We start from the raw sequence: 26,195 nt of genomic DNA, 5'->3' as shown, positions 1-26,195 counted from the left end.
GCCCTAAGTCACACAGATGGTCACCTGCATTTTCTAATACTCACTTCCGGTCCTACCTTACATTTTTGTTGAGTGCCAGCCGTGTGGCAGAGCCGCTGGAAGGCAGGGGAGAGTGGTGGATGAGGAAGGCAAAGGTCCACACCCTCTTAGGGCAAAGAGTTGGACGTATTTGGGCTTGATGTCCTGTATGCCACAGGCTCTGGTCCACACAGCTTGGGACACGTGAAGGAAGGCCGTGCTGGGATTGAGCCCTGCTTCGGGCTCCCAGCTCAGTGGGGAGTCTGCTTCTCCCTCTCTCTCTGCCTCCCCGCCCCCCCCCCCCCCGCTTGTGCTCTCTCTCTCGAAATCTTTAAAAAAAGAAAAGAATAAACTGGGGGGCTGATGGGTGGGAGGCTCAGAGAAGCTGCAGGTCGGCATTCACTTTCCCTGTCCCCGACTTGGGATCCCCAGAGGTCTCGCTGGGTTACTTCCAAATCCTCCAGCCTTCCTGTTGCCTTCGGCCACGGCGATCCACAGAAGGGAGCTGGCCAAGCTAAAGTCAGAGAAGCAGGCATTCTCCTGTGTCCTTGTGAAAGGCAGTTCCAGACTGTTTACATGTAGAGAGCATGAAGGAGGAGCTGGTGCGATCTGTTTGAGCAGTCCCTCCGGGCCCCCCTGTAATTACAGTCCTGCTGGGTTTTGGACAGAGCCCGCTGTCTCTCCCCTGCTTGCCGATTATGCAGATGTTTCTGCACAAGGATTGCTGCAACTCCATCCCCAGACTCACCTTAGCCGACTATAAACCCACGGTGCGTCTGACGCTGGGTCCTCAGTGCCTGGGGTGGAGGAAGACTAGAGGAATGACTGGGGCCAGACTTGGAGGGGGGGGGGTAGGGGGCCTTGAGGGGGGCAGGCTGCTGGGGGGCCCTAGGCCCGGGTGGGGAATTGTGGGTGGAGAGAGGATAGAGTGATTCGGGATTCACGGGAGGACAGCAGAGCTTGGGGGTTGGGCCCACACATTGGCCCCCCAGTTTATTCTTTCCTTTATTCCACTCCCCGGGGAAGAGGGCGGTGGGAGAGTGACTTCTGGAGGACTCTGGAGAGGTGGTGGTTCTGCTTTTTCCCAAGCCCAGCCTGCATAGACTACAGCCCCTGGGGTGCCTGGGCACTGACTGGACCCTGCTACCTCCGTCTGGCTCCCGCCTGCCACCTGGAGGACAGAGCCGTCCCCTTTCCTGCTTTCCTGCTCTCTGTCCTCACTGCTGTGGCCCCAGCCTGGGGAGGCCACTCTCCCACCTTCCCCCAGGAGCTTCACCCTCCTGAACCCCACCAGTCCCGCGAACACGGAACCCTTCAGGATGATCATCTGACACCCCCTACCCCCAGCTGCACCCAACCCTAAGTTGCTAGTCATTCCCTTGCATCCTGTGTTCCATGCTCCATGCCTCATGGACAGCACGCCTGAGTCCCCGTGCTGGTACATCTTTTCACCAACACTGTTCTTTTCCTGGAGACCTCTCTCTCTCTCTCTCTCTCTCTCTCTCCTCACCTTTAACCTGGTCAGCTTCCTACTTGTCCTTGAAAATTCAGTTTGGATGTTGTCTCCAGTATACCTTCCCCACCTCTCACTCCTCCCTCTGACCGGGCAGTTCCCGAGGGAGAGGAGAGTGTCCCAGCCCCGCATCCAGGCAGGGTTGTGTGTTGAGGTCTGTCTTTAGTATCTTGGTATCTGAGGGAGTGAGCCTGAATTTCAAGGAAGTTAGGAACATAGATAGCTTCTGATGTAGTTTTTAAAACGGGCATTCTGTGAGTAAATCAATTGATAATAAGGTTTGGAAGACATCTCGTTTATTTTTTAAATTTCTACATAAAGTTCTTTGCCATTTGGCCACCTCAAAACAAACTAGTGTTTTAAAAAGCAAGAGAGAAACTTTTAAATTACAAAACTGATAAAATAGAAATAGCTAACCATATAGATCCTCACTTTAACATAGGATCAGTTTGTCATGTGTTTGAAAATTAACTCACCTTGCATTTTATAAAAACCGGTCATCATTATACCTCAATTTTAAAAGTGTATTAAAAAAAAAGAACACACTCCACCAAAGAAGACATATGGGTGGCAGACAGGAACAAGAAAAGACACTCAGCATCACTAGACATTAGGAAAGTGCAAATGAAAATCACAATGAGATAATTGCTACATACTAAAGTGGCAAAATATTGAACAAACAAACCTGACGCAGTTCCAAGTGCTAGTGAGAATGTGAAGCCGTTGAAACCCTCGTACATTGCAGTGAGGAATGCAAAATGTACAGCCACTTGGGGTAACAGTTTGGCGATTTCTTACAAAGTTAGACATATACTGATTGTATAAGAATTCCATTCCTAGGTATTTACCCAGGAGAAATGAAGACATATGTCCACACAAAGACCTGTCAGTGAATGTTCATAGCTTTTTTTAATAATTGCCCCAAGCTGAAAACAACCCCAGTGTCCTTCAACAGGATGAAAAGGCAAACAAGTGATGGTGTGTCCATACAATAGAATACCTCTTAGCAATAAAAAGGAGTAAACTACGGACATAGACAATAATATGGATCAGTCTCAAAAGTCAGACCACATACTGTGTGATTCCATTTATCCCGGACAGTTTGGTAAAGGGTGTTGGAGAGGAAGACTCTCCTGTCCTCTTCAGGGTCCTTCTAGTTGGACTAAGAATCAAATTGACACGAGCCAGATTAACAGGAGAAAATAAAATTTAGTATATATGGGGAATTCACACAGGCATGGCAGATTCCAAAGACAGGCAAAATGAGGCATCTATGTCATCCTGAACTAAGGAGAAGTGGGTACGGGTCTAGTACTTCAAAAGGAAGGAATGTGATTGAGAGGAAGATGATAAAGAAAAAGAGTAAATGTTTAGAAAACAAATGTTTGCTGGGCCACTCAGAAACAATGGCACACAGAGGACTTTGATCAGATAGGCCTTGCTGGGTTCCTCCCTGTCCACCAAGCCTAGTTCAGAGTATAATGTAGTTATCTATGGTGGTAGCTCTCTTCCTGGAGCAGGTTGTCTATCTAAATTCTTTGTAGACAGCTGTGGGGGAGGTAAAGAGCTTTTCCCGAATCTGCTGGGGAATGATTGCTTTTTAACTCAAAATAATCTTTATGTCAAAGCGACCTATTTGGGGGAGGCCTGCCCCTGGCCCCTACGAGGGACACAGATCAGATCAGTGTTGCCAGGGCTGTGTGGGGCAGAGATTGACTGCCCGAGGGCACAGGGAACGTGGTGGGGAGATGGAAGTTTCTGCACCTGGATATAACCATGATGGTTATACATGGCACACATTCATCCGAACTCGGTTAAGCATAGACCTGTGAAGGGTGAGTGTTACCGTATGTAGATTATATTTCAGTTTCAAGAAACAGCGGTCAGTAGGTCTGCTCTTAGGACAACCACCAGTGCCTTGCTCAGGGGAGCAGGCACACTGCTCTGCACTGGGCAGTTTATGGAGAGGAAACAGTGGTACCTGATGTATGTCCCTGTATGTGCATTAAAGGGATGGCCGGCCCGCACCCACACGGAGCCTTTTCACCCAGCAAAGGCCAGCGGGGCAGACGTTGCTGGAGCGTCATGAGCACTCCCTTCTCCCCTTGCCTCAGCAGTGATCACAGTGCCAGCATTTAGACCTAAACTCATGCTTCTGGAGACATCCTGCCAGTATTCCTTGTTGCTTCTAGATTTTAAGAGTTTGTCCTTTAAATATGAACAGCAGCTAAGGTACGCGCTGAAGAAGAGTCGTACCAACAGGTGCCTTTTTAGGAGATACTCTTTTCTTTTCCCTAAATCTTTTTACAGGGTTTTGAAAAGCAGAGAAGAGCCAACATACTGTGATCTTGATTACCCGTGTGAGTATTATTGGTGGGAGTGAGATGAAAGCCAGCTCTGCCTCATGGTTTCCTGTCGACTGTCAAGTCTCAATCAAGCTATGATGAGCTTAGCTCTTCTTGGCACCAGCTCAGCAACAGAGTTGTGTTTTGTTGGTTACTTGTTTTCATCCTGCTGTAAATTTCAAAATGACAGCAAGGCCCTATTTTAAGGGAAGTGAGCATGCAGTGTCACTTCCAACTGGTTGTGAAATGCTTGCTTTTAGGGGCGCCTGCGTGGCTCAGTCGCTTAAGCCGCTGACTGTGATTTCCGCTCAGGTCATGATCTCAGGGTGGTGAGATTGAGATTGAGATTGAGCCCCATGTTGTCAGGGCCCACGCCCAGCGGGGTGTCTGCTTGAGGGAGTCTCTCTCCCTCGCCCTCGGCCCCTCCCCCCACTTGTGCTCTCTGTCGTGCTCAAAAATAAATAAAAATCGAAAAAAAGAGAAAGAGATGCTTGCTTTTGCCTTGCTAAGAAAGGGGCTGCTGAAGGGTAGAGTTGAAAGGTCTGTGTGTTGGTGAGGAGCAGCAGCCTGGCCACGCCCCAGGCCAGGGCAACGGCTCACGTGGGCTCCCAGAGCTCTCCAGCACGCCTGCTGGAGAAGGCTGCCCCGGCCGCTTTGCTCCCGGGGGTCCTTGCTGTTCCCAGAGGAGCGGGGTTCTCTCTGGCCTCAGGGACAGCCCTTTCTGAAGTGGCCAGAACCCCTTCTCCCCCACTGCCCATCTCCCTTTGGGACCCCTGGGTTCTGCCCCTCTGTGAGGTCTTCCCTACCACTACCCCCTTCACCTGGTTAGCTCAGGATAGGCGAAACTAGGGTAGTGTGAACTGTTCGTAAGTCGGAGTTAGCGGGCTGTGCCGCTGGTCCCGCAGCCTTCCCGGGAGACAGAGGACTGTCCCCTTCTCTGTAGAAGTGGAAACTAGTCCTCCCTGTCCTCCAGGAGCTTCCCAGCTGAGCCCAAACAGAGATGAAATAGGAGAGTGATTAGCCAGGCAGAGACCTTTGGAAATGGTAAAACTGGTAAAAGTTGATAAAGATTTTTGAAGACAGGGGAAGACAAGGTTGAAATAGAACAGATCATTTTGCTGCCACATTTCCTCCAGTGCTCCAGCGTCAGCCGTAGGCTCTTCTTTCAAATCAACTGCTGAAAGAGTGAAACATATTAAACACTTTGAGTCTCACTCCAAACTAGCCACTAATATTTTGTCAATTGTTCTTTATATATTTGATAAGTTAGTCTCTTTTCACATGTGAGAGAAAGTAGTCAAAACTCACCATAACCCTCGTCAAAGCAGGTAAGAGTCTGAGCTTTGCCGTCAAGACGGTCCTACCTGGAGCCATTTGAACCCGTGCTGCTGCAGGATCCGGGGACTGATGTCATTCTCCAAGCCTTGCTCTTCTCCTCTTAAGAGGGGGACAGTTAGTCCTACTCATTAGGGCAGGGCAGTATTTGGAGGTGTAAAACACCCACTCTGGTGCCTGGCACACACTGGGTGCTCAGTAAGTTGGAAATAGTATTTATTGCTCTAATCGGGAAGTAATAACCCAGCATGGGATGACATTTAAGCGGAAGGCACCTGAAACCTGTTTATACCAATGATGATCAAAAGGTCTTTTGCCAATTCTATAATATTAATTATAGAATCATTTTAGGGACGCCTGGATGGCTCAGTTCCTTCGGCTCGGGTCATGATCCCAGGGTCCTGGATCAAGTCCCGCATTGGGCTCCCTGCTCGACAGGGAGCCTGCTTCTCCCTCTGCCTGCAGCTCCCCCTGCTTGTGCCCCCCCCCTGGCAAATAAATAAATAGATAAAATCATTTAAATCTGAGTTACTGAATTCTTTTTCTTTCTTTTTTTCTTTTTCTTAAGTCTCTCTGGTCAGACTTCACTTGCTCTGGGTAGCTGTCCCTGACTCCTCAGTTTGCACGAGATGCCCTTCTGGGTACCCTCAGCCCTTCACTTCCCTCTGTCAGAGCCCTTCCTGTGCTGGTCTGTCTCCTTCCCTGACCCACGGGTCAGAGCGTGGACACTGGCCATGTGGTTATTGAGAAGGTCCACATTTTAATGTTGCTGCTAGTAATACAAATGGGGAACTTGTCACCAACGGTGCAGGATGCCTTTCGAGTGGGAGAGGGGATGAACTCCCAGGAGCCCAGGTAGCACGGAGGCTCCTTGTGCAGCCGTGAGGATTCGGCTGCCCCACTCCCAGGAGGGGCCCCCAGCCTCACGGTGTGGTTCTGTCTCCTAGGTTGGGAACTACAAGCGGACCGTGAAGCGGATAGACGATGGCCACCGTCTGTGCAGCGACCTCATGAACTGCCTACACGAACGGGCGCGCATTGAGAAGGCGTACGCACAGCAGCTCACCGAGTGGGCACGGCGCTGGAGGCAGCTCGTGGAGAAGGGTAGGGGGCCGCCCGGGCGCTCCAGGCAGATCTCACAAGATCAGCGCAGGAGTGCATGTTCAGTTCTGGGGGGCTGTGCTTCATAGTGGGGAGCAGCAGGGAGCCGTCACCCAGCAGCCCGGGCTGTTGTGGGCTTTCTTCCCTTTTCTCTGTGGCACGGGACTTCCCTGCAGACAGTGCCAGTCTCCCGCCGCAGCCCTTGTCGTCCATAGGACGTGCTACGCTTGCCAGTCTAACTCAGAACAGCTCCTACAGGGCCCAGATCTGAGTAAAGCACCTGTCACATCAGAGGCCTTGTGGCTCTACACTGTGCGCTCCAGCACGGAGAGTTGTTGATCTGTAAGCTTGGCTGTGTAGCACATCAGGCAAGACTAGATGGTGACATGTGGCAGGCTTTCTAATTTCGAATTTTAACAGGAATAACTAGAGGTGTTACATGGTACAGGTTTTGCTCCCGCTCCCTCCCTAGCAAAAACACTCAGAAGATTCAGGAGTTTAGTAACAGAATGCTGCTATGGATATGGATTGTGCTCAGAATCCACTTCCCAGCAGTAGAGGGAGAGCTGGGTGGATTACGGGGTTTCCCGGGACAGAAGCCAGATAGTGGGACTTTCTCAGGGTGTGCTGTTTGGCCAGGCTCTTCTACTGGCTGACCTCAGAAGATGGGGAGGCCAGGCCACTGGCTGAGTGGCCTTGGACAGGCAGGGCCCCATGCAGCTACAGCTGGGTCTGGACCAGCTGTTCATCTTTCCCCTGTTGCTGAAACAAGTCATTTGTGGGGCTTAGCACGGTGCCTTGGTTCAGAGTAGGTGTCAGGGAGCGAGGTGGCCATGCACGAGTGAGGAGTAGCCAGGGAAGGGGCAGCTCCTTCAGTAAACCGTAACTGTTGTTTTATTTCCACCTCTTAGGATCCAGCTATCAGCGCTGTCCCTTGTGTTTATTCAGAACTTGAGGTTCACAAAGCACCCTTGCCCCCGCTTACCTTGTGGATCCCGCCACTGTGTTCAGACCAAGACTGGAGAGGGAGCTGCTCATTTTGTAGACACAAGGGATTCAAAGTTCGGAAGGGCTCACCCTCCACGGTTATGCCCCTTCCAGCGCCTCTCTGTGTCATTACCCAGCTCAAACAGTGACTGTCACCGGGGAGAGCCTTGAGGACAGGACCTGGATCTTCCCATTTTCATCCTCAGATTCTGTCATAGCCTCTTCCTCCCTTACCTGATGCCATGCTACCCCACAGCCTCAACAAAATGACAGGCCGGATTACGAGCTTCCTTCCTGAGCAGTGTGCGAGGTGACCACTATCTAGAGATATCCATCTGGCCAGAGCGGTTTCCTGCCTCCAACTGTCCTTCCTCTCTGCAAGACAGGGCTTCCATTCTGCTGAGAGACAGTCCTCCGTTTGACAGGCAGCTAGCTCTTGAGTTTCTGCTCTGAGCCAGGGCTCCATTCTCCTTGTGGGAGTGAATAAAAGAGGTGCTTCCCACTGCAGGGAAGGGAGAGGGTGGGCTGCAAGAGCGCCCCAGCAGCTGGGGGGAGAGAGGTCAGCTCACTTCAGGGGCTCCTCCTCCTCCCGCCGGCCTTAAGCAAATTAAAACTTCCAAGATGCAGAAATTGAAGTCTTTAAAAGCTTAGTGATTTTAAAAAAAAGGAAATGTGTGTAATCCCCGAATTTCCCTAACAAAAGAATGGTTGAGTAGATCCAGCTTCAGTTCCTTATTCTTCATCCCGGACTGAAAGAACCGAAAGGAAACCTCCCAGCCCCTGCAGCCAGGCTGCTGGCCTGGAATCCCGTCCTCACAGCTGAGAGAGGTTAACGGCCGAAATCCCCACGCAGGGCCTGTCTGGGAGCCCTGGTGCCCAGTAACCACCAGCTTCTCTCCTGTGCCAGGGCCCCAGTATGGAACGCTGGAGAAGGCCTGGACGGCAGTCACGTCCGAGGCGGAGAAGGTGAGCGAGCTGCACCTGGAGGTGAAGGCCTCGCTGATGAGTGAGGACTTCGAGAAGATCAAAAACTGGCAGAAGGAAGTCTTTCACAAGCAGATGATGGGAGGCTTCAAGGAGACCAAAGAAGCCGAGGATGGCTTTCGGAAGGCACAGAAGCCCTGGGCCAAGAAGCTGAAAGAGGTGCCTCCCTCCTGCAGGCTGCTCCTGCGCGGCCTGACCCCATGCTTCTTGGCTAGACCCCCTCTGACTGCTTTAGGCCCAGGATGCTAACAGCAGTAGAGACGAGGCCCCCTCTTTGGGTTAGCAGAAGGGATTAATTTAGAATTTTTCTTTCTTTTGTATGTGTTTTTCTTTGAAATTTGCATATAATAGTGATACCGGTTTTACTAAAAGTAGCCAAAGCCGCTGAGTCTCCTTTGGCCTTGGCTAGCTGGAGGCTCTCCTACATGGACCCCATGCCCACAAGCAGACCCCCCCACCACCGCAGCTTGGCCAGCCCCTTCCCTCAGGGGCCCACTTGCTGCTTCCTTCTGTCTCCACCGGCTGGCTTTTCTCAGGAGCTGCACCGCCTTCCTCCTCCTCAGAGTCCTCCTCAGAATCTCCCAGAACAGACTTCCATCTTCGGGTTGTAATGACAGTCTTTCCTTCTTTTTTCCGTGTCTTGGCTTTTGCCACGTTTCCTTTCTCTTCTTGTCCGTGGCCTCATTGATAATGACTGCCCCCACCCCCTCACGAGGCCGTGGTTACAAAACTCATCTTTCCCCTCTAGAATGAACTCTGTGACTTTGGCTCAAGGAAGGAAGCCTCTGAAATGAAGATACAGTGGCGTGTGTGTGCACTTGTGTGTGTGTACATGTTCTCCCTGAGTTAGCCGGGGAGCCTGTGGCCTCTCGCTCTGCCTGCCAACATTACCCCTCCTGGTAGCTCTGGAACTTTGGAATGTTCTTCGTATTCGCTGTTCCAGCTGCCTGGCATGCTCTTCCCACAGACAGCCACACCTCCTGTACAGTCTTGCTCCCTGTGATCTTGGCTGGCTCTCTCCAGCCGCTCTGGATGTGGTTCGACCCGCACCGCCCCAGCGCAGCGCCCCACCTCTCTTCCCTGCTTTCCTCTCCTCCTTGGCACTCATCGCCCTCTTGTTCACTCTGCTCTTCAGCTGTCTTTTGTAGTTGCCTCCCTGGCTAGACAGAGAGCTCCCCGAAAGCCAGGCACCCCTGCTGCCTAGGACAGCGCCCAGCCCAAAGCAGGCACTCCATCCCTTTCTGCTGAATGAACTCCTCCCTCGTAACTCGTTGTAATTATAGCATGCACGGCTTTGTACCTGCTCTTCCCCTCTCCTCTGGGGGGTGAAAGCAGAGTCTGTGAAGCCTCTGGTCAGGATTTTGAACTTGCAGACACGTGGCACTTAGGAGCTCATTCTCCCTGTAGGTAGAAGCAGCAAAGAAGGCCTACCACGCGGCTTGCAAAGAGGAGAAGTTGGCCACATCACGAGAAACCAATAGCAAAGCGGACCCATCCCTCAACCCCGAGCAGCTTAAGAAGTTGCAAGACAAAGTAGAAAAATGCAAGCAAGACGTTCTGAAGGTAACTGGGGCACGTCTTTCTCCGTGTTGAATGCACGTGCCTCACCCGGTCACCTCTCTGGCCCACAGTGATCCTTTGTTGCTGCTTGATGGGACGGGTGGAAAGATGGCACACCAGTAAGACCTACTCCTGCGCTCAGGAGGGCCCCGCAGTGAGCACTCACCTTACCACAGCCTCCTGTGCCCTGCTCAGGACGGGGGTAGACCCGAGTGCTGGGCAAGCAGGGGAACGGCTGATGCCTCTGCTCAGGGAAGGGTGGCTGGGTGGCCGGGTGGCCGGGGCTGGTGCACGAGAGGTGGGAGGGAGCAGCTTGTGCAGGACAAGGAGGTGTGGATGCCAGTGTCTGGCAGCTGATACGTGAGCCGGCACAGAGGGGCATGATGACCGAATCACCAGTGGTCTTGCAAGGCCAGTGAAGTAAGGAGCTAGGACACTGCCAACAACAGGCCACTGAAAGAAGGTTCCAGAGCTCAGGGAGGGCAGAGGTTTAGAGGAGGGCCACAGCTGAGAAGGATTGCTCTGGTGGTGAGTGGAGGGAGTCCCCAGAAGGGGTGGTGGAGTGCCCAGGAGGCCCAGCACACTGTGGCCGTGGGGAGCTTGGAGGGGTGGGGGGAGCAGGCGGGTTGCCCCAGCAGCCCCAGCAGTGAAGGCCCCTGGGAGGTGTGGGTGGAGGCTGTGGGCGCTCAGCCAGGAGACAGTGAACAGGGCCCGTGTGCAGCAGGCCCAGTGCAGCGCCCTGGGTGCCATGGGGGAGGCATCCTACTGCCATGGATTAGAGAGATCGTATGGGAAGATGGTATGAGCTGTTGGGCTCCATGGATGCAGGTAGTGATTCTGCCTGGAAGGCCTGAGTCACGGGATGCAAACACTAGACAGATTCAGATAATTTAAAAGTTCCCAGTAAGTGAGAGCAGACGCGAGTAAGGCCCAGGCCACTGCCTCTGTGGCGTGGTGAGGGGTGCGGGGCTGGGGCTGGGGCTGCGGCTGTCAGGAGCCCTCCTGCGGCAGTGCTGAGGAGTTGCCACCTGCATTTGGAGAGAGAGGGGCAGCCAATTGAGAAGGGCTGCGTCCTGGGAACAGGATGTGAGGCCAGAAAGGAAAGAGGAGCCCCAAGCTGCTCTGTTAACACCCACTGCCTTCTCAGGCTTGGATGGGCACCACTGAGCCCAGGGAATTAGGTGGTGGCATCTCTGTTGTGTGACGCAGGAAACTTAAGTTCAGAGAGGCTCAGTCTTGTGCCACCTGGTAGTGTGAGTGGGGGAGGGCCCGTATCCTCTCTCCCTGCCCCTCACCACTCTGTCATCAGCATAGTGACAGAGGGCGGTTGTTGGCAATGTCTGCAGAAGAGCTCATCGCTCAGAGTGAGGACCAGAGTCCCTTGGGGAGCAGCCCCCACTCCCCACACCTGGCTCTGGGACTGGGGCCGGGGCCAGGCGGGTAGGGTTTAGAGCAGCCGGCTGCCTCCACTGTGGGATCAGGTGAGGAGCCTGGGGCTACGTGCTGAATGGGGAGGGCACCCGGGCTCAAGGGACAGAAGGCTGGGGGGCTGCTGAGGGTTGCCTTTGCCAGGTGTCCAGGACGGTGCCTGGAGGAGAGATGAGGCATCTCTGCTCCTGGGTATGGGGCTACGTAGAGGTGGGGGTGAGGGACATAGACACATACCTTTCATGTTTCACAGTCACTCACAACAGAGTCCACCAAATTGATCCGGGGTCCGAGGTCAGACATAAGGCACCTGTCAGGATGACTGGGCCACTTTGTAGAGGTTTCCTTCCTGACTCTGCGGTCTAGCCAGTGACCTTGGGGCATGATGGTCCTTGTAGGCCAAGAGCTGACCCGGACAGGAGGGCAACCCCAACCCTCTACTCCCCTTTTTGAAGCAGTTTCTAAAAGCCAGCACTGACTGGCTACACACTTCCTTCTGTGTTTCCTTCAGGCAGTGATTGCGTCTTGCAGTATCCATCAGAAAGGAACTTCTCATGTTCAGTGCTAAATGTCCAGTCCACAGGAGAGCAAAGGCTGTCTCTCATTTCATTCCATGGATGTTTACTAGGAACTTTCTATGTGCTCTGTGCTAGGAATTCCCCAGCAGCGATGATCCTGCTCTGTATCTGGCTTTGCTGGGGCAGGGCTGTTTGTGAGCACAGGCCAGGGACCTGGGGAGCATCTTGTTGCCACTGGGCACCTCGGGAGCTCCGGGGAGGTTGCTGTGTTGTTGAAGAATCCCAGAGAAGTGGTTGCTCTCCAGGCGCTGGGTGTTTAAACCACAGCTGCATGTCTTGAGGCCTCTGAGCTCGTGATCTCACGCAGGGCCTCACACATATAGACACAGGGCAGTTGATGATGATGATGAGTAATCAGAGGAGTTGGTGGCACTCTGTTCCTGCTGGGAATGTCCAAATTCTGGAAAGGATAATCTTTTCCTGGGGTCACAGAGGACCCAAGGCAGCCAGGAGGCTCAGAAGCAGAACAAGGAACAGCATATAAGGGGGGGCCGGGGAGGGGAGGCTCCAGGCAGTGGATGGGGCCTGTTAGGGAAGTCTTTGAGAAGAGGGGTCTCTGGAGCATAAAGGGGTTTTCCAGGGCATGAGTCACAGAAGGGTGTCTGGGAGGGAAGCAGTGTAGACAGTAGATTTGGAGTCTCGAGGGAGGGCAGAGCTGCTTCAGAGATGTGGCAGGGGCTGGGGTCCCGAGACATGGCCTTGATCCTGAAGGCGGGAGGCTCAGTCCTTCCTCAGAAGTCCACCGTGTCGTCAGAGACAGAAAAGCGAAGTTCCTGGGTGGCCAGCCCATCTGCCCATGATCCCCCCATTTCTCAGGGTCTCCATAGCGGGAAGGCTTACAGTAAATATGGCCCTAGCCCTGCCATCCCTCATTTTGCCCCAGGAGGCTCCTATGGTCCTACCCTATTTCCTTTCTCGTAAAACCCCTTCTAGAGGCCAGTCTTGGGCTGAATGGCTGTGTAGGGGGGTGTGGTGGGCTGGAAGACAGGAGGACAAGGACTTTTTGGAATGCCTACTTCGTGCAGCTTGGTGCCCTTTGTGTGTCACCTCATTTAAATACCAGACTGCTGTGAAGTAGAGGTATGGCACGGTAGGCTCAGTTCCAGAGCCTAATGAGCCTAACTCACCTCCAAGAAAGTGAGTCAAATGACTGTTTTTGGTCTCCTGGTGCACATAAAAGCTATCTTTATGCAATAGTGTAATTTATTAAGTGTTCAATAGCATTACATCTAAAAACAATATACACACCTTAATTAAAAAATACTTTATGGGGCACCTGGGTGGCTCAGTCGGTTAAGCTGCTGCCTTTGGCTCGGGTCATGATCCTGGGGTCCTGGGATCGAGCCCCATGTCCAGCTCCCTGCTCAGCGGAGAGCCTGCTTCTCCCTCTCCCTCTGCCTACTTGTGCGCTTTATTTCTCTGTCAAATAAATACATAAAATCTTTAAAAAAATAAAAAATACTTTAGTGCTAAAAAATGCTGACCACCATCTGAGATTTCAGCAAGTCATAATCACTAATCACAGATCACTGTGACAAATGTAATAATAATGATGAAAACTTGAGATACTGAATTACCAAAACATGACCAGAGACGCGAAGCGAGCAAGTGCTGTTGGAGAAATGGCACTGGGAGACGTGCTCCACACAGGGTTGCCCCAGACCTTCAGTCCGTAAAACACACAATACTGTGGAGCTCCATGAAACGGGGTTTGCCTGTACCTCATTTTCTGCGGAGGGAAGTGAGGCTGTCAGAAACTCAGGTGCCAGGACTCGCCCCCCGCCCCCCCCCAGGTCTGTCTGGTGCTCAGACCCTGAGATCTTGCCCAGAGGTATCTGCTGAGTCACTACTGCTGAGGGCAAGGTCCAAGGCTTGAGGGGGACCCAGCACAGCCCTTCCCCAGGTAGAGGACACGGATGGATGCTGTGGGCAGGAGTCAGCGGGGCAGTGGTGCTCGAGACCATGCACCCTGGGCTCCAGAGTGACCGCCCCTTCCCCAGCATCTGCCTGTTTGGGCCTGGTACTAGCTGAGAGGCCTGGCAGGTGCCAGGAGTGTGGTTTGCAGTTCAGAAGTGGAGGGGCTGGGACTTGAATTTGAAAGTGGAGTCTATCAGACTCCAGTGCTTGTGCTCTTTGTGCTTTGGAATCTGTGGAGGCCTGAGAAGCTTTCCCCAAGGATGACTTCAGTGGTGGAGGTGGCATCCGAGATGAGCCTAGAGGGCCTGGCCATGTGGGGTGGGAAGGGCATCTTTCTGAGTATTTTCCCAGCCCACATTGGGTGGGAGCACCCTTTGGGAGTAGAGGTAGAGCGTGAGTCTTCTGCGCTGGAACCTGAGGAAGGAAGTAGATCCTTGGATATCAGTCACAGCTCCTCATCCTGCTTATAAAATCACTCAAAGTGTCTGCTTTAATATTGTCACCTGATAAGTGGGTCTAGATGCTGATGAATTCAAAAGTGGCAGAAAGGGACAAAGGCAGGTAAGGAACAGGGTGGTGTAGAGCCTGGCTCGCTTTCTCTCCGTCAGAGGGAACTAGGGTAAATGGAAATGAACCTTCATCCTGTTGTGCCCGGATTCTCTTGTAGACCAGAGAGAAGTACGAGAAGTCCCTGAAGGAGCTTGACCAGGGCACGCCGCAGTACATGGAGAACATGGAGCAGGTGTTTGAGCAGTGCCAGCACTTTGAGGAAAAGCGTCTGCGCTTCTTCCGGGAAGTTCTGCTGGAGGTTCAGAAGCACCTAGACCTGTCAAACGTGGCCAGGTGAGTTTCCATTTAGAGAAAGAGCACATCACCATGAGGTCAGTGGAAAGTTGCTTCTGAATAAAGTTCAATCACTGCTCTCCAGACTTGGGATGGCAGTGTTTGTCAGAAGATCTTCTCTCTGGGGGCTCCGGCATGGCTTAGTCAGTTAAGCGTCTGACTCTGGGTTTCAGCTCAGGTCACGATCTCAGGGTCATGAGATCAAGCGCTGTGTCAGGCTCCGTGCTCAGTGGGGAGTCCCCTTGGGATTCTCTTTCTCTCCCTCTACCCCCCACCACTCTCTCTCTCAAAGAAAATAAATAAATCTTTAAAAAAAAAAAAGTTAAGGGCGCCTGGGTGGCTTAGTTGTTAAGCATCTGCCTTTGGCTCAGGTCATGATCCCAGGATCCTGGGATCGAGTCCCGCATCGGTCTCCCTGCTCGGCAGGAAGCCTGCTTCTCCCTCTCCCACTCCCCCTGCTTGTGTTCCCTGTCTTGCTCTCTCTCTCTGTCAAATAAATAAATAAAATCTTAAAAAAAAAAAAAAAAAAAAAAGTTAAGTCCCTGGTTAAGTCCTCCTGCCCAGGGAGGGACCTTGTGCTGAGCCTGTCTGCAGCTGCGTGGTCGGCCTGTGCCAGGCACCCCACCGCCTGGGACGGCTGATTGCTGGCCTGAGCTGGGTGGCCTTGGGCCACGCAGTAAGGTGGGCCATGCGCTGCCGGCTCTGTGTACAACAGTCTAGGTCCCGGTAGGAAGGGAGGGCCACAGTTGGTGTATTTGAAATGAAGCCAGGAACACCTCTCTGTGTTTCCTGGGCTGGCTGGTGTGCCCTGTCCTCAAGGCTGTCTTACTTCGAAGCCCTTCCAGAGGCCCCTCCTTTTAGAGCAGCTACCTGCTCAGCCCTTGACTACTCAGGGGTCCCTTGGACAGCACAGGCCCTCGGACTCAGCTCTGGATCATGACGTGGAGGCTGTGGTATTTCTCTTGCATTTGCCTTGTCTGTGGTCCTGTGATGCCTTCATAGGGGCAGAGGTCTGGGCTAACCATGGATGTGGACTTCAGTCATCTGTATCGCAGAGCCATGTAGAAAGGACTCATGAGCTAAGGCTTCTCGTTCGTAGGAAATTACATTCTCTTTGTCTCCTGCACAGTCCAGCGGGAAGGAACAATTATCGTACAGCCACTCTGCCAGGATTTAATTAATGCTTCTGACAGTCTATAAAGTGGGTGGCATTCCCCGTCTTACTGACGGGGAAACTGAGGCCGGTTGTAGTGGATTGACTTGCCTGGGGCTACACGGCTGGCTGGGGTGGGGTGTACACGCCCATCCTTGGCTGGCGTGCCTGGCCTGAGTCCTCGAAGCCACAGCCTGGGGAGTAGACAGCAGGGTAGTGTCCGAGGTTTGCCAGAACAAAGTACCAAAACCCAGTGGCTTATAACAGCAGAAATGTATTCTCTCTCTCAGTTTGGAGGTGGGAAATGGGAAATCAAGGTGTTGGCAGGGCCGTGTTCCCTCTGAGGCTCTTGGGGAGGATCATTGCAGCTGTCTGTCTGCTGTCAATCCTTGGCTTGTAGACACGTTGCCCCCATCACACGGCCACCTTCTCTCTCTGTCTTCACCTGCCTTTCCCTCCGAGTGAACAGTGCCCATCCCTGCCTTCCAGGAGAGTCATGCATCTCCTCTGTCTGATTTAGCTACAAGAACATTTACCGTGACCTGGAGCAGAGCATCAAAGCTGCCGACGCGGTGGAGGACCTGAGGTGGTTCAGAGCCAACCATGGGCCAGGCATGTCCATGAACTGGCCACAGTTTGAGGTAAGAGGAGGCTGTGCCCGTGACCCCCTGGGCCCACAGGATTGACACATAATGCTGTCTTTTTCCTTCCAACTCGTGTTGGCCTTCGCCCTGTTCATGAGGCAGCCTGTAAGCATGGCTACTCTGGGATCCAGGTCGCTGTTGAGAGTCCCAAGGGCACTCCTGAAGGGCCTTCTGAATCTCAGTGAAGGTGCGATTATGTTCTTTCTTGTTAAGAACTTGGATGGTCTCCTGTTGACCATTGACGTTCCCTTCTCAGGGTGAGTCCCAGGAGCCGACGGTTCCCTGCCGCAGCCTGCAGGGTGGCTGCGAAGCCGGCTGCCACAGGGGACCCCGGGCCTGGCGGGCCTCGGGTCCGGGGCAGGGGGGCGGGTTATGTGTCCCTCTTACCCTTCACACGAGGGACTTTTCCTTGTTTCAGGCAGTACATTCAGCCAATTTTGGTTCAGGATTAACTTTTCTCTTTTCCTGATTTCTTGGGCCTGAGCCTTCCAGTATCTTCACATGCAAAATGTGAGGGTCTGGGGATCTCGGGTCCCTTCCAGCCCCTCTGCCTCTCCCACCCCCACCAGGTCCTGCCACCTGGTTCTCTGAGGGCAGGGGTCTCCCCACCTTGTGGTAAAGCCGGGGGCCAGGAAAGGCTTGGCAGCTGCCTTCCACGGAGGGTGCCTTGTGCGGGGGCCAAGGGGCTTCCCGTGCCTCGGTGGCCGCCAGGGCACTGGCTGCACTCACGTCTGATCTCACCACTTGGCAGCTGTGGGACACTGAGCAGGTCGTTTCCGTGTATAAAATGGAGGTGACAACAGCACCCATGTCCTCCAGCAGCTGAGGGTCCATGCTGGCCGTTAGCCCCATCTTAGTCCACAGTTGTGTCTGTCCTCACCATGTGCCTCTGTCTTCTGGAGCTTCTCAAGAAAGCTGCTCCGATGGCAGCATAGGTCCCTGCAGCTGAGCACGCCCCCTGCTCAGCAGATGTCTTTAGGACATCTGCTCCCAACAGGACTGTGCCCCTTCCACGGGGGCGCTGGGACAAAGTAGTGAAAGTGTCCCAGAGGGGAGAGCACAGAGCCGCCCCCACCCCCAGCAGTGGTGCCCTGGAGGAAGTGAGTTGGTGTGTCCTGTGCACAGAGCAGGATTTCACCCGGCACGTGGTGTGTGCTGCTCCGGAGGGCCCCAGGAAGCCACCTGCAAAACGTCGTGCCCCCCCCCCCCCCCAGGCCCTTAGGGTTGTCCACCAATACCCAGAGAATGGAATGGTCTGGGAAGGAAGACCTGACAGCTGTCTCACTGGGATGGGCATCCCAGCCAGAGCCCATCGTGGCCCTTCTCTCGTGGATCCTGCAGGCTGGAAAGCAGCGCCCACATGTGGCCCGTGCTTAGGGTTCTTAGAGGATCATGCTTGACTTTCTCTAATAAAATTATTTGTTTTTATTTTCCATGCTGCAGGATGAAGTAAGTTCCTATTTTCTGGCTAATGCATAATCCCAAACCTCCTGCAGTGTGTGTCCGGCCCGCATGGGTCTGTGGGGGGGGGGCGGGCAGTCCACAGCGTGGTTCTGACACCGCAGGCCAGTGAAAGAACCGCGGCAGCCATGCTGCCCTGCTGTTCCTTGTCCACACTAACAGCCAGCCCCTCCTTCCCAGGCTGGCCAGGGCTAGATCACATGGGCCCTGGGGTGCCGCCCAGTCAGGACAGGTTTATATTCACACGGTCTTTCTGAGTCAATTTATGTCAGTTGAGAAAACAATTAATAAACAAATAGGTGACCAGGGTCTGGAATCAGGGGCCCAGGTCTGCCACCAACTCTGGGCAAGTCACCTTTTTCTTTTTGGGCCTCAGTTTTCTTGTCTCACAAGTTGGCAGGTTAGGCTTGATGTTTCTAAGATGGCTTTAACCCGGGCCAAGCTGTGGACTCAGTCACACCAAGGGTTAATTCAGTTAAGGTTGTTTGATGAAGGGTGGGGTCGGGAGGGAGAATTCATTAACCATGTGCATGCACGCACACACCTTTCTGGGAGATGATATCATAGCCCCTTCTTTCTTTAACCCACTTCCACTGTTTCTCAGTGCAGTTGATAAAAGCTGTTAACATGCTGGGAACCTGGGAACCTTTGGGGAGGTCAGCGCTTTACTTTGCTCTGTTAGTCCCGCAGCCATTGCTGCCAGTGAGGGCCCTCATCCCTGGAGACCCGCATGGTGGGCTAGCTTCCCTGTGCCCCCGGTCATGTGACACCCTGCCCCTGTCGTGTGTGCACCCCATGGTGCGGTCCCCGTGGCGCAGGCTTGCTCAGGCCCTGTGGCCTGCTCTCCTGCCCTCCTGCCCCGCCGGAGCCAGAAACAGTTTAGGGAAAGCTGGGAACTAGCTCCTGTCTACTTTGGAAGGCTCAGGGACAGCTGGTGAGGCCTCTGGCGACCCCTGCTGGCCAGAGGGGGCTGGAGGCTTAGTGCCCTGGGGGCCCCGGGCAGGATGGGGCAGTTCCTGGACGTCAGAGTGCTGGCTGCTCAGACTCTCCTGGAGACTGGGCCTCCACAGGCTGGACTCCCCGCCTGTGGCAGTGAGGAGGGGGTGGCAGGAGGGTGCCAGGAACCTGAGGTCGGCTGGGGAGCAAGGCAAACTGAGGCCATGGGGCTACGTGTCACAAACTGTGCAGGGCAGGCCACTGGCCGGCTGGCCAGTGTGTTAGACTGATGTGGCCTCAAACAAACGAACTTCCCATTTCTCTCCCTCGGTGCCTGCTGCCCAGGAATGGTCCGCAGACCTGAATCGAACCCTCAGCCGGAGAGAGAAGAAGAAGGCTGCTGATGGCGTCACCCTGACAGGCATCAACCAGACAGGTGACCAGGCTCTGCAGAACAAGCCCAGCAGGTGGGTGCTGGGGCAGCTTCCGTCCCCTGGGATAGGTCCCCCGGGTCCTCTGTGTGGGCCAGACGCTCCTAGTCCAGATACCTGGGAGTCTCCCCAGTGAGGCCTTGCAGCGAACCCCACAGGTGTCTTTCCAGATGATGCTCCTTGGGCGTCCAAATTCCGCTGGGCAGTGGCCTCTCTGGGGAGGATCACTTAATACTAGAGCTGTGGAACGATCCAGAGAAGGGAGCCTTTGCCACAAACATGCTTTGGGCCCCAAGTGAGGGCAAGAGGTGATGTCAGGTACTGGTCATTGTGTGTCCCCAGTAGTGCACACCGGCAGGCGGATGTCACTGTCAATGACGTCCTTTGGGCAGGTTCAGGTATCCCGGCCAGGTTTGTACTTCCCTGTCCTGTATGCACGTGCCTGATTTGGGAGGTGGGGGGGCGGGGAGCAGTGCAGGAGATCAAAGTGTCCCCCCTTTCAAGTCACCTTTTTGATGAGAGTGTTGGTTATTTTACTTCTGACTTAATTGTTTGCTGAAACCAAGTTTGGGTAGAAAAAGTGGCACTGAGGTCATCAGACCCTTCTGGAAAGTGTGTGCTAGATGAGGCCTGCCCCCAGGCTCCGAATCCCAGCTGATAGGTGTTACTCTTCTCTGCAGAGCTGAGACTGCCAGCTGGCCCCCTGGAAGCACTTCAGCCCCACAGGCTCTGGGCCCAGAGGCTTCCATGCCACAAGTAATAATAACAGTTCATGGTTGCCGTTTCCTAGGAGGGTCAGCGCAGGTTCTGGAGGCCTCTCTGGAGCCCCGGGCCCTGAAGTCCCTACCTGGGCTCCCTGGCCAGACATGGCCAGTTGTCATTCAGCTGCCGTGTCTCCGTCTGGGCAGGTGTGCTTGGTGAAGTGACCAGCGCAGTAAGCACTGTCCCAGGGATGAGGCTAGTACCTGTGCAATGCATGAGTGGGGCAGGGCTGGGGGCGGGGGGGCACGAAGCACCACCGCAGGGGCCAGGGAGGAGGGTCTAGGAGAGTCTAGGCCGGCCAGGGCTGCTGCACAAGTTCGGCTTCCCAGCACCAGAAAGGGAAAGGTGTCAGGGAGGGAGGAGGGCCTAGTGGTCTCAGACATGCGGCTCAGGCGTAGGCGGTGGGCAGCCTTGGGTCCCGTGCCCCTCGCCTGAAGCCATGAGGCAGTTGCCGGCCACTTGGGGTAGCATTTGAGGCATTTTCTCTCCTGTCCCCGCCCCTCCCACCCCCAGCTCTGTCTGAGCCGCCCATGCAGTGCTCTGAGTGTCAGCAGCTTGCCGCCCGACTCGGGGTCCCGGAGGTGGTGTGGGCCCCGCAAGCCCTGCCTTGCAACTGAATCCATGGTGTGGTGCCAGGGCTTGTAGGGGCCCGTCTTTCTTCTTTACCGTCCTGTTCCGCACCTGGCACCTCTGGTCACTGTGTCCTGGCTGTCAGTCCGCGGCCTGGGCCTGAGTCCGAGTTCTGCCCAGTCCGTCCCCTCTGCGCCTGGCACACAGTAGGTGGCTGATACGGTCATGCGGCTGGATGTTCTCTCTCTCGAGCACGAAAGGGGTCCTTCTGTCTTACAAAGGGCTGTTCAGTGGGCTTTGGTGCTGATTTTGGAAGCTCTGGCCCCAGAAGAAGCAGGGAAGGGGGCCGCTGGAGCCTTTGTAGTCAGAAGGAGGGGACTGCTGTGCTGTGGGGTCTGGAGAGCTCCAGGAGCCTCCCTCCCGCTCTCGACAGCGGCTCCGAGCCTCCCGGCCTCTGAGCCCGGCGGGCCTGCTGCCAGCTCACGGCATCAGGAATAGCGGCCGGGTGGGGGGCCGGCGGGGAGAAGCGGCAAGCCCGGACGTCACTTGTGCTCCGGGAGCCCCCTGTCCGCGCCCCGGGTCTCTAGGTCAGGGTAGACTGTACCCAGAGGCACGGAGGGGGAAATGGACGTGTTCTCTCTTGGACGTTTTAAGTGTATTTAAGCACCAAAATATCACTGTTTTTGCTAAACCATTCTTTCTGCTCCAACAACATGTCCTCCTCTCTGGCAAGGAGCCGATCTGTCCCTTCAGACCCTGGCCCTGTGATCCTGCAGCTGGGAGCACCCAGGACCGGGGTGGGGCGCCGAGCTGGGGGCCCCTGAAAGCTGTCTTTCTCCCTGTAGTGACCTTAGTGTCCTGAGCAACCCCGCGCGGCCCGCGCAGCCGCCGTCCAGCTCCAACCCCTTCGAGGATGAGGACGACACGGAGAGCACCGTCAGCGAGAAGGAGGACATTAAGGCCAAAAAGTTGGTGAACGGACGCTTCCCTCTGGCTTCCGGCTCGCTCGCCGTCTCTCCTCTCTCTGTCCGGGCTCTCGCCCCCTTGGCGCTCAAAGCAATGCATGAGGCCTGCAGGAGGCGGCCCAGCTGCCGCTGGTGGACAGTTTCCGGCTTCTCGATTTCTCGGCGGGGGGGAGGGGGGCGCCACCCACTAACAGTCTCTGGTTGCTTTTTCTCTGTCCTCCGTTAACCCTCGCCGAGGCCCCCGGCGCAGCACCACGGGGGGCCTGACTGCGCTGGGACGCTGAGCGGCGGTGCTCCTGCGGAAGGGGGCCCCCCCCCAAGCCCCGTGCTCAGGGCCCCCCGGGGCCACCCTTTCTTGCAGCGTGAGCAGCTACGAGAAGACCCAGAGCTACCCCACCGACTGGTCAGATGATGAGTCTAACAACCCGTTCTCCTCCACGGACGCCAATGGGGACTCAAACCCATTTGACGAGGATGCCACCTCAGGGACAGAAGTGCGGGTCCGGGCCCTTTACGACTATGAAGGGCAGGAGCATGATGAGCTGAGCTTCAAGGCGGGTAGGTGGGCTCCCTGGCTGGCATCTGGGGCAAATGCTCCCAACCTGCTGGGGGGAAGGTTTGGGTTTTTTTTTTCTTTTTTAAAGTCTGGAAAATTCCTGCTAGTTCCATTTGTGGGTTCTCCTCCCACATTTCAAAAGCAACAGATGCTCCATGCCAAATCTTAGAAGGCATGAGATGCCCTGGTGCTTTTGCCCAAGGTGCCACCCCTAGCAGGACTGAGGGCTGGGCACAGCAGGGCGCTGGGGCGGGAGATGCTGATCACCGGCACCAGCCAGGTTTCCCAGGTGCTCTCTGGAAGCAGCCAGCCTTGCAGGTCCCCAAGGGAAGGCTTTCTCCAGAGACCCCCAGCTGGCAGAGGGGCCCTTGGTGAGTCACCTTGCCCAGACCCCAGAATAGCACTGGGCATGCCCCTGGGCCACTGGAGCCTCGTGTTAGGGCTGTGCCTTTTGAACTTCCTCCCTGTAGGCACATTGTGTACATTCTACCACCAGCACACCTTTGTTGCCAGTACTCAGAACTTGTGTTTTACAGAACACTCTGGACCCAGATTATGGGAGCTCTGTGCACACAGATTTTCTAGCCTTTGTCTTTTTTTTTTCTTTTTCTTTTTTTAAACGCTGGTTGCAATTTGCCAAAATGAGTTTCAACCTTCGGTTTGAAAACACTCTCAGAGCCTGTCAGAGGAAGCTCAAGTGGCCTGGTGCCAAAGTGGGCCCCCAGAGAGCCAAGTTCTTTCCTTCTGCCTTGGCCCCTCCTCGAAGTCATCCCAGATCCACTATCCACCCTCAAAGCAGGAGGCCTGGCCAGAACTCAGCCAGCGTGGGCTGAAGGTGTGCTCCTCCACTCAGGCCGCGCCTCTGGGCAGACCCCCGCGTCTGTCTGGCTGCGGGGCAGATGGCCCCAGATACTCAAGCCCAGGCTTGGTCACCAGGCATCCCTGGCCGGTTATAGAAAGTTCTTATGCATTTCTTATGCACCTGCACACATCTTTGTCCGGTTTTCTGACCTCTCGGGGTTATTTGCCCTCTTCTTTGTTGATTTATTCATTGTACTTTCTAATTCTTGCTCTGTCTCACCTGTTGGATTTGTCAGCAATTTTACGGACATAAGTGTCTCCTTCTGCTCTGAGTGGATTTTTTTTTTAAAGATTTTATTTATTGGTCGCCTGGGTGGCTCAGTTGGTTGAGCGGCTGCCTTCAGGGCGCCTGGGTGGCTCAGTTGGTTAAGTGACTGCCTTCGGCTCAGGTCATGATCCTGGAGTCCGGGGATCGAGTCCCACATCAGGCTTCCTGCTCAGCAGGGAGTCTGCTTCTCCCTTTCTCCCTCTGACCCTTCCCCCCTCATGTTCTCTCTCTCTCATTTTCGCTCTCAAATAAATAAATAAATAAATCTTCTTAAAAAAAAAAGATTTTATTTATTTATTTGACAGAGAGATAGAGAGCACAAGTAGGCAGAGCGGCAGGCAGAGGGCGAGGGAGAAGCAGGCTTCCCGCAGAGCAGGACCCCGGGATCATGATCTGAGCCGAAGGCAGCCGCTTAACCGACTGAGCCGCCCAGGCGCCCTGCTCTGAGTGAATTATTAAAGGCAGTCTGACTGAAGCCAGTGTTTTAAATCCCCAGCTCACATTTACAGCCAGAAAGCTCCCCTCTTCACTCTGTTTTGCCCGTTACCCTTACTGCGCCCTTCGCCCCGGCTGGCGCTGCTTCCTTCTCCCGTAGCTCTGGTACCCTCCACCCCTCTGGGTCTCAGGCACCTGCAGGGCCCTTTCCAGCCCGCGTGAGCATCACAGAGCTGGTCTTGCCGCACACCTGCGATCCTGGCTGTGTGCAAGGGCAGGATGAGAGTTGTCCAGGGGCCCACAGGTGCAGGAAGGGCAGGAGAAGTTGGAGCCCCCCCCCTTTTTTAAGATTTTATTTATTTGACAGGGAGAGAGGGCACAAGCAGGGGAAGCAGCAGAGGGAGAGGGAGAAGCAGGCTCCCCATGGAGCAGAGAGCCCGATGTGGGGCTCCATCCCAGGACCCTGGGATCATGACCTGAGCCGAAGGCAGACGCCTAACCGACTGAGCCGCCCAGGCGCCCCTGAGCTTTACCCCTCTTGGCGCTCACTTCCGCCCCCCCCCCCCCCGCCGTGTTCGCTGCTGATGTTGCTGAGTTAGATTTGCACAGGACTGGTGCTGCTGGAGTGGCCCAGTGGCAGGAGGAGAAGCCATCCCTCACATGGGACTGACGGCAGCTCTTCTAACCGGCAGCTCACTGCATGTTGGGCACCACCCAGCTCCTTCCCTTCTCCAACACTGAGTCCTCCCAGCACCCGGTCTGCGGCGTAGGAAACCAGGCCCCAGGGCAGGGCGCCTTGCCCACGAGCCCCAGCCCTGCGAACCGGTCCCACAGGCACCTTCGTCACTATCACTGCTGCACAAAGCGGAGGCAGGGAAATGCCGAAGCAGGGCATAATTGCCTGGGGAAGAAAGTGCAGCTAAGCCTGCAAAGGGAACCCAAGAAATACAAAGCTTCAAGCTGAACAAAAGGCAAAAGCTGTCCTGGGGCTAAGTCTTCCACCCCTTCCCTGCTCCTGAGAGGGCCTGAGCTACGGGGTTCCCACAGTGTCCCTGCAGGCGGTCCCGGGCCAGAGCCCCAGAGCGCTGGAGTGCTCTGTCCGCTCCGAGCGGGAGACGCCGGACCCGGACCTTCCAACACCGCGGCCCTGACCACACCTTTGGTCTCCGTCCCCCTGTCCGTCTCCTTGAAGGACCAGGGCTCCATCTGTCCCTCCTCATCAGGGTTCCTTCTCCACTACCCGGGCCCGGCCTGAAGCAGGGGTTCCTTCCTGTCTGAACAGAGGAGATGAGTCAAACCACAGAAACACACAGAGCCATGGGGAGAATCCAGAACTCTGCCGATGGCTTCCGTCTCATGGTGTTGAGAGGGGCTGATTTCTGTCAGAGGATAAATGCCCTGAGCTGGGGTTCCTGCCCCTCCCACAGGCTACTCTGGACACAGATTAAATGAACACACCCGGTCAGCAGTTTTATGGACGTAAATGCAGGACTGAGGTCTGGGCACAGCAGAGCAATAAGTGCTGGAGGAGAGAGATCTAAGATCAAGCGGGAAGGAGCGGGGCAGCAGGAGAGGGCGGTGACGGGGGAGGCATGGGCCCTCTGAAAGCAGTCCTCTGACCTGGCCTGGAACAGTCGGGAAGGACAGGGCCTGTGGCATTGAATTCTGCAGTCTCTGTGGGAGCTGCTTGCTTTTAGGGTCCTTGCGCGCGATGGCGGTCTTGAGACCGCTCGGGGGCTCCTATGGCTGGCTAAAAGAGCAGCTAAAATGCACCTTAGTAGAGAAATAACCAGGTCTGGCCCAAGAGAATGCCTGCCCCTCCCACCCAACTTAGAGACCCTCTGTGGGCCAGGGGTGGGGGCCAAGCCGCCAGGGCACTGTGACCGGGTGCTGGGTGGTCCGTGTGTCTTCCGCCTGCTCACCTGGACTGCTTGCTGCTTGTCTTGAAGGGGAGGAGCTGACCAAGCTAGAAGACGAGGATGAGCAGGGCTGGTGCAAGGGGCGCTTGGACAGCGGGCAGGTCGGCCTGTACCCAGCCAACTACGTCGAGGCGATCCAGTGACGGGCCAGCCGGCTGGCGGGCGGAGAGCGGAGGCAGGGGTCCCAGGAGCTGCGTTGGCCGTCAGCCCTGGACAGCGGCACCCTGGCGGCAGTCGGCTGGGTGAGCGTCCACTCCTTTTCCTGCAACACACGCTGGCTCCGTTGCTCTTGGCTTCATGGTGTCTCTCCGAGGCAGACGAGCTGGTCGTTTCATCCGGGACTCAGCGCCTCCCCGCACGCCGTGCAGACAGAGAGGTCTGAGCGCCGGAAGACAGTACGACAGGACTCGCCCCACACCCCCATCCCGCTCACTGTGCGTGTCGGCTTATCATGGATCTGTCTGTGCTTGACCTTGTCTTTCCTCCTCTCCTCTGAAGCAGTGGTGGGTTCCACTGATTCTTGTTCTGCTGATTACTTCCTCTGACGCGTCCCATCATCCGCAGCTTAAATGAACAAACTTACATGCTATTTTCTGAGCGAAGATGTTGAGGTTTTTAATTTAAA

The 26,195-nt window shown here is 55.0% G+C and overlaps 1 protein-coding gene across 4 annotated transcripts in view; it reads left to right on the top strand.

Annotated features, from left to right (window-relative positions):
- PACSIN2 (protein kinase C and casein kinase substrate in neurons 2) overlaps positions 1-26,195 on the top strand; it is a 132,331-nt gene extending 106,136 nt beyond the window's left edge. For 3 of the 4 annotated variants that reach the window (XM_028115315.2, XM_028115316.2, XM_028115317.2), the window contains 9 exons: positions 6,159-6,315; positions 8,207-8,442; positions 9,691-9,846; positions 14,434-14,609; positions 16,283-16,403; positions 19,149-19,270; positions 21,412-21,534; positions 21,893-22,089; positions 25,601-26,195. In XM_028115315.2, coding sequence (XP_027971116.1) covers positions 6,159-6,315; positions 8,207-8,442; positions 9,691-9,846; positions 14,434-14,609; positions 16,283-16,403; positions 19,149-19,270; positions 21,412-21,534; positions 21,893-22,089; positions 25,601-25,713 — 1,401 coding nt within the window. In that variant the 3' untranslated portion in view covers positions 25,714-26,195. Of the gene's footprint in view, positions 1-5,934; positions 6,067-6,158; positions 6,316-8,206; positions 8,443-9,690; positions 9,847-14,433; positions 14,610-16,282; positions 16,404-19,148; positions 19,271-21,411; positions 21,535-21,892; positions 22,090-25,600 lie in introns of those variants that run through there. The other variant, XM_028115318.2, reaches the window with a different exon arrangement.

Source organism: Eumetopias jubatus, unplaced genomic scaffold (assembly GCF_037043125.1).
Source record: "Eumetopias jubatus isolate StellerSeaLion01/CBP00866 unplaced genomic scaffold, mEumJub1_p1.0 scaffold_8, whole genome shotgun sequence".
In the NCBI taxonomy this organism is placed as follows: Eukaryota; Metazoa; Chordata; class Mammalia; order Carnivora; family Otariidae; genus Eumetopias; species Eumetopias jubatus.
Note: the sequence above shows the minus strand (reverse complement) of the source record. Positions and strands in the feature narration are given on the sequence as shown.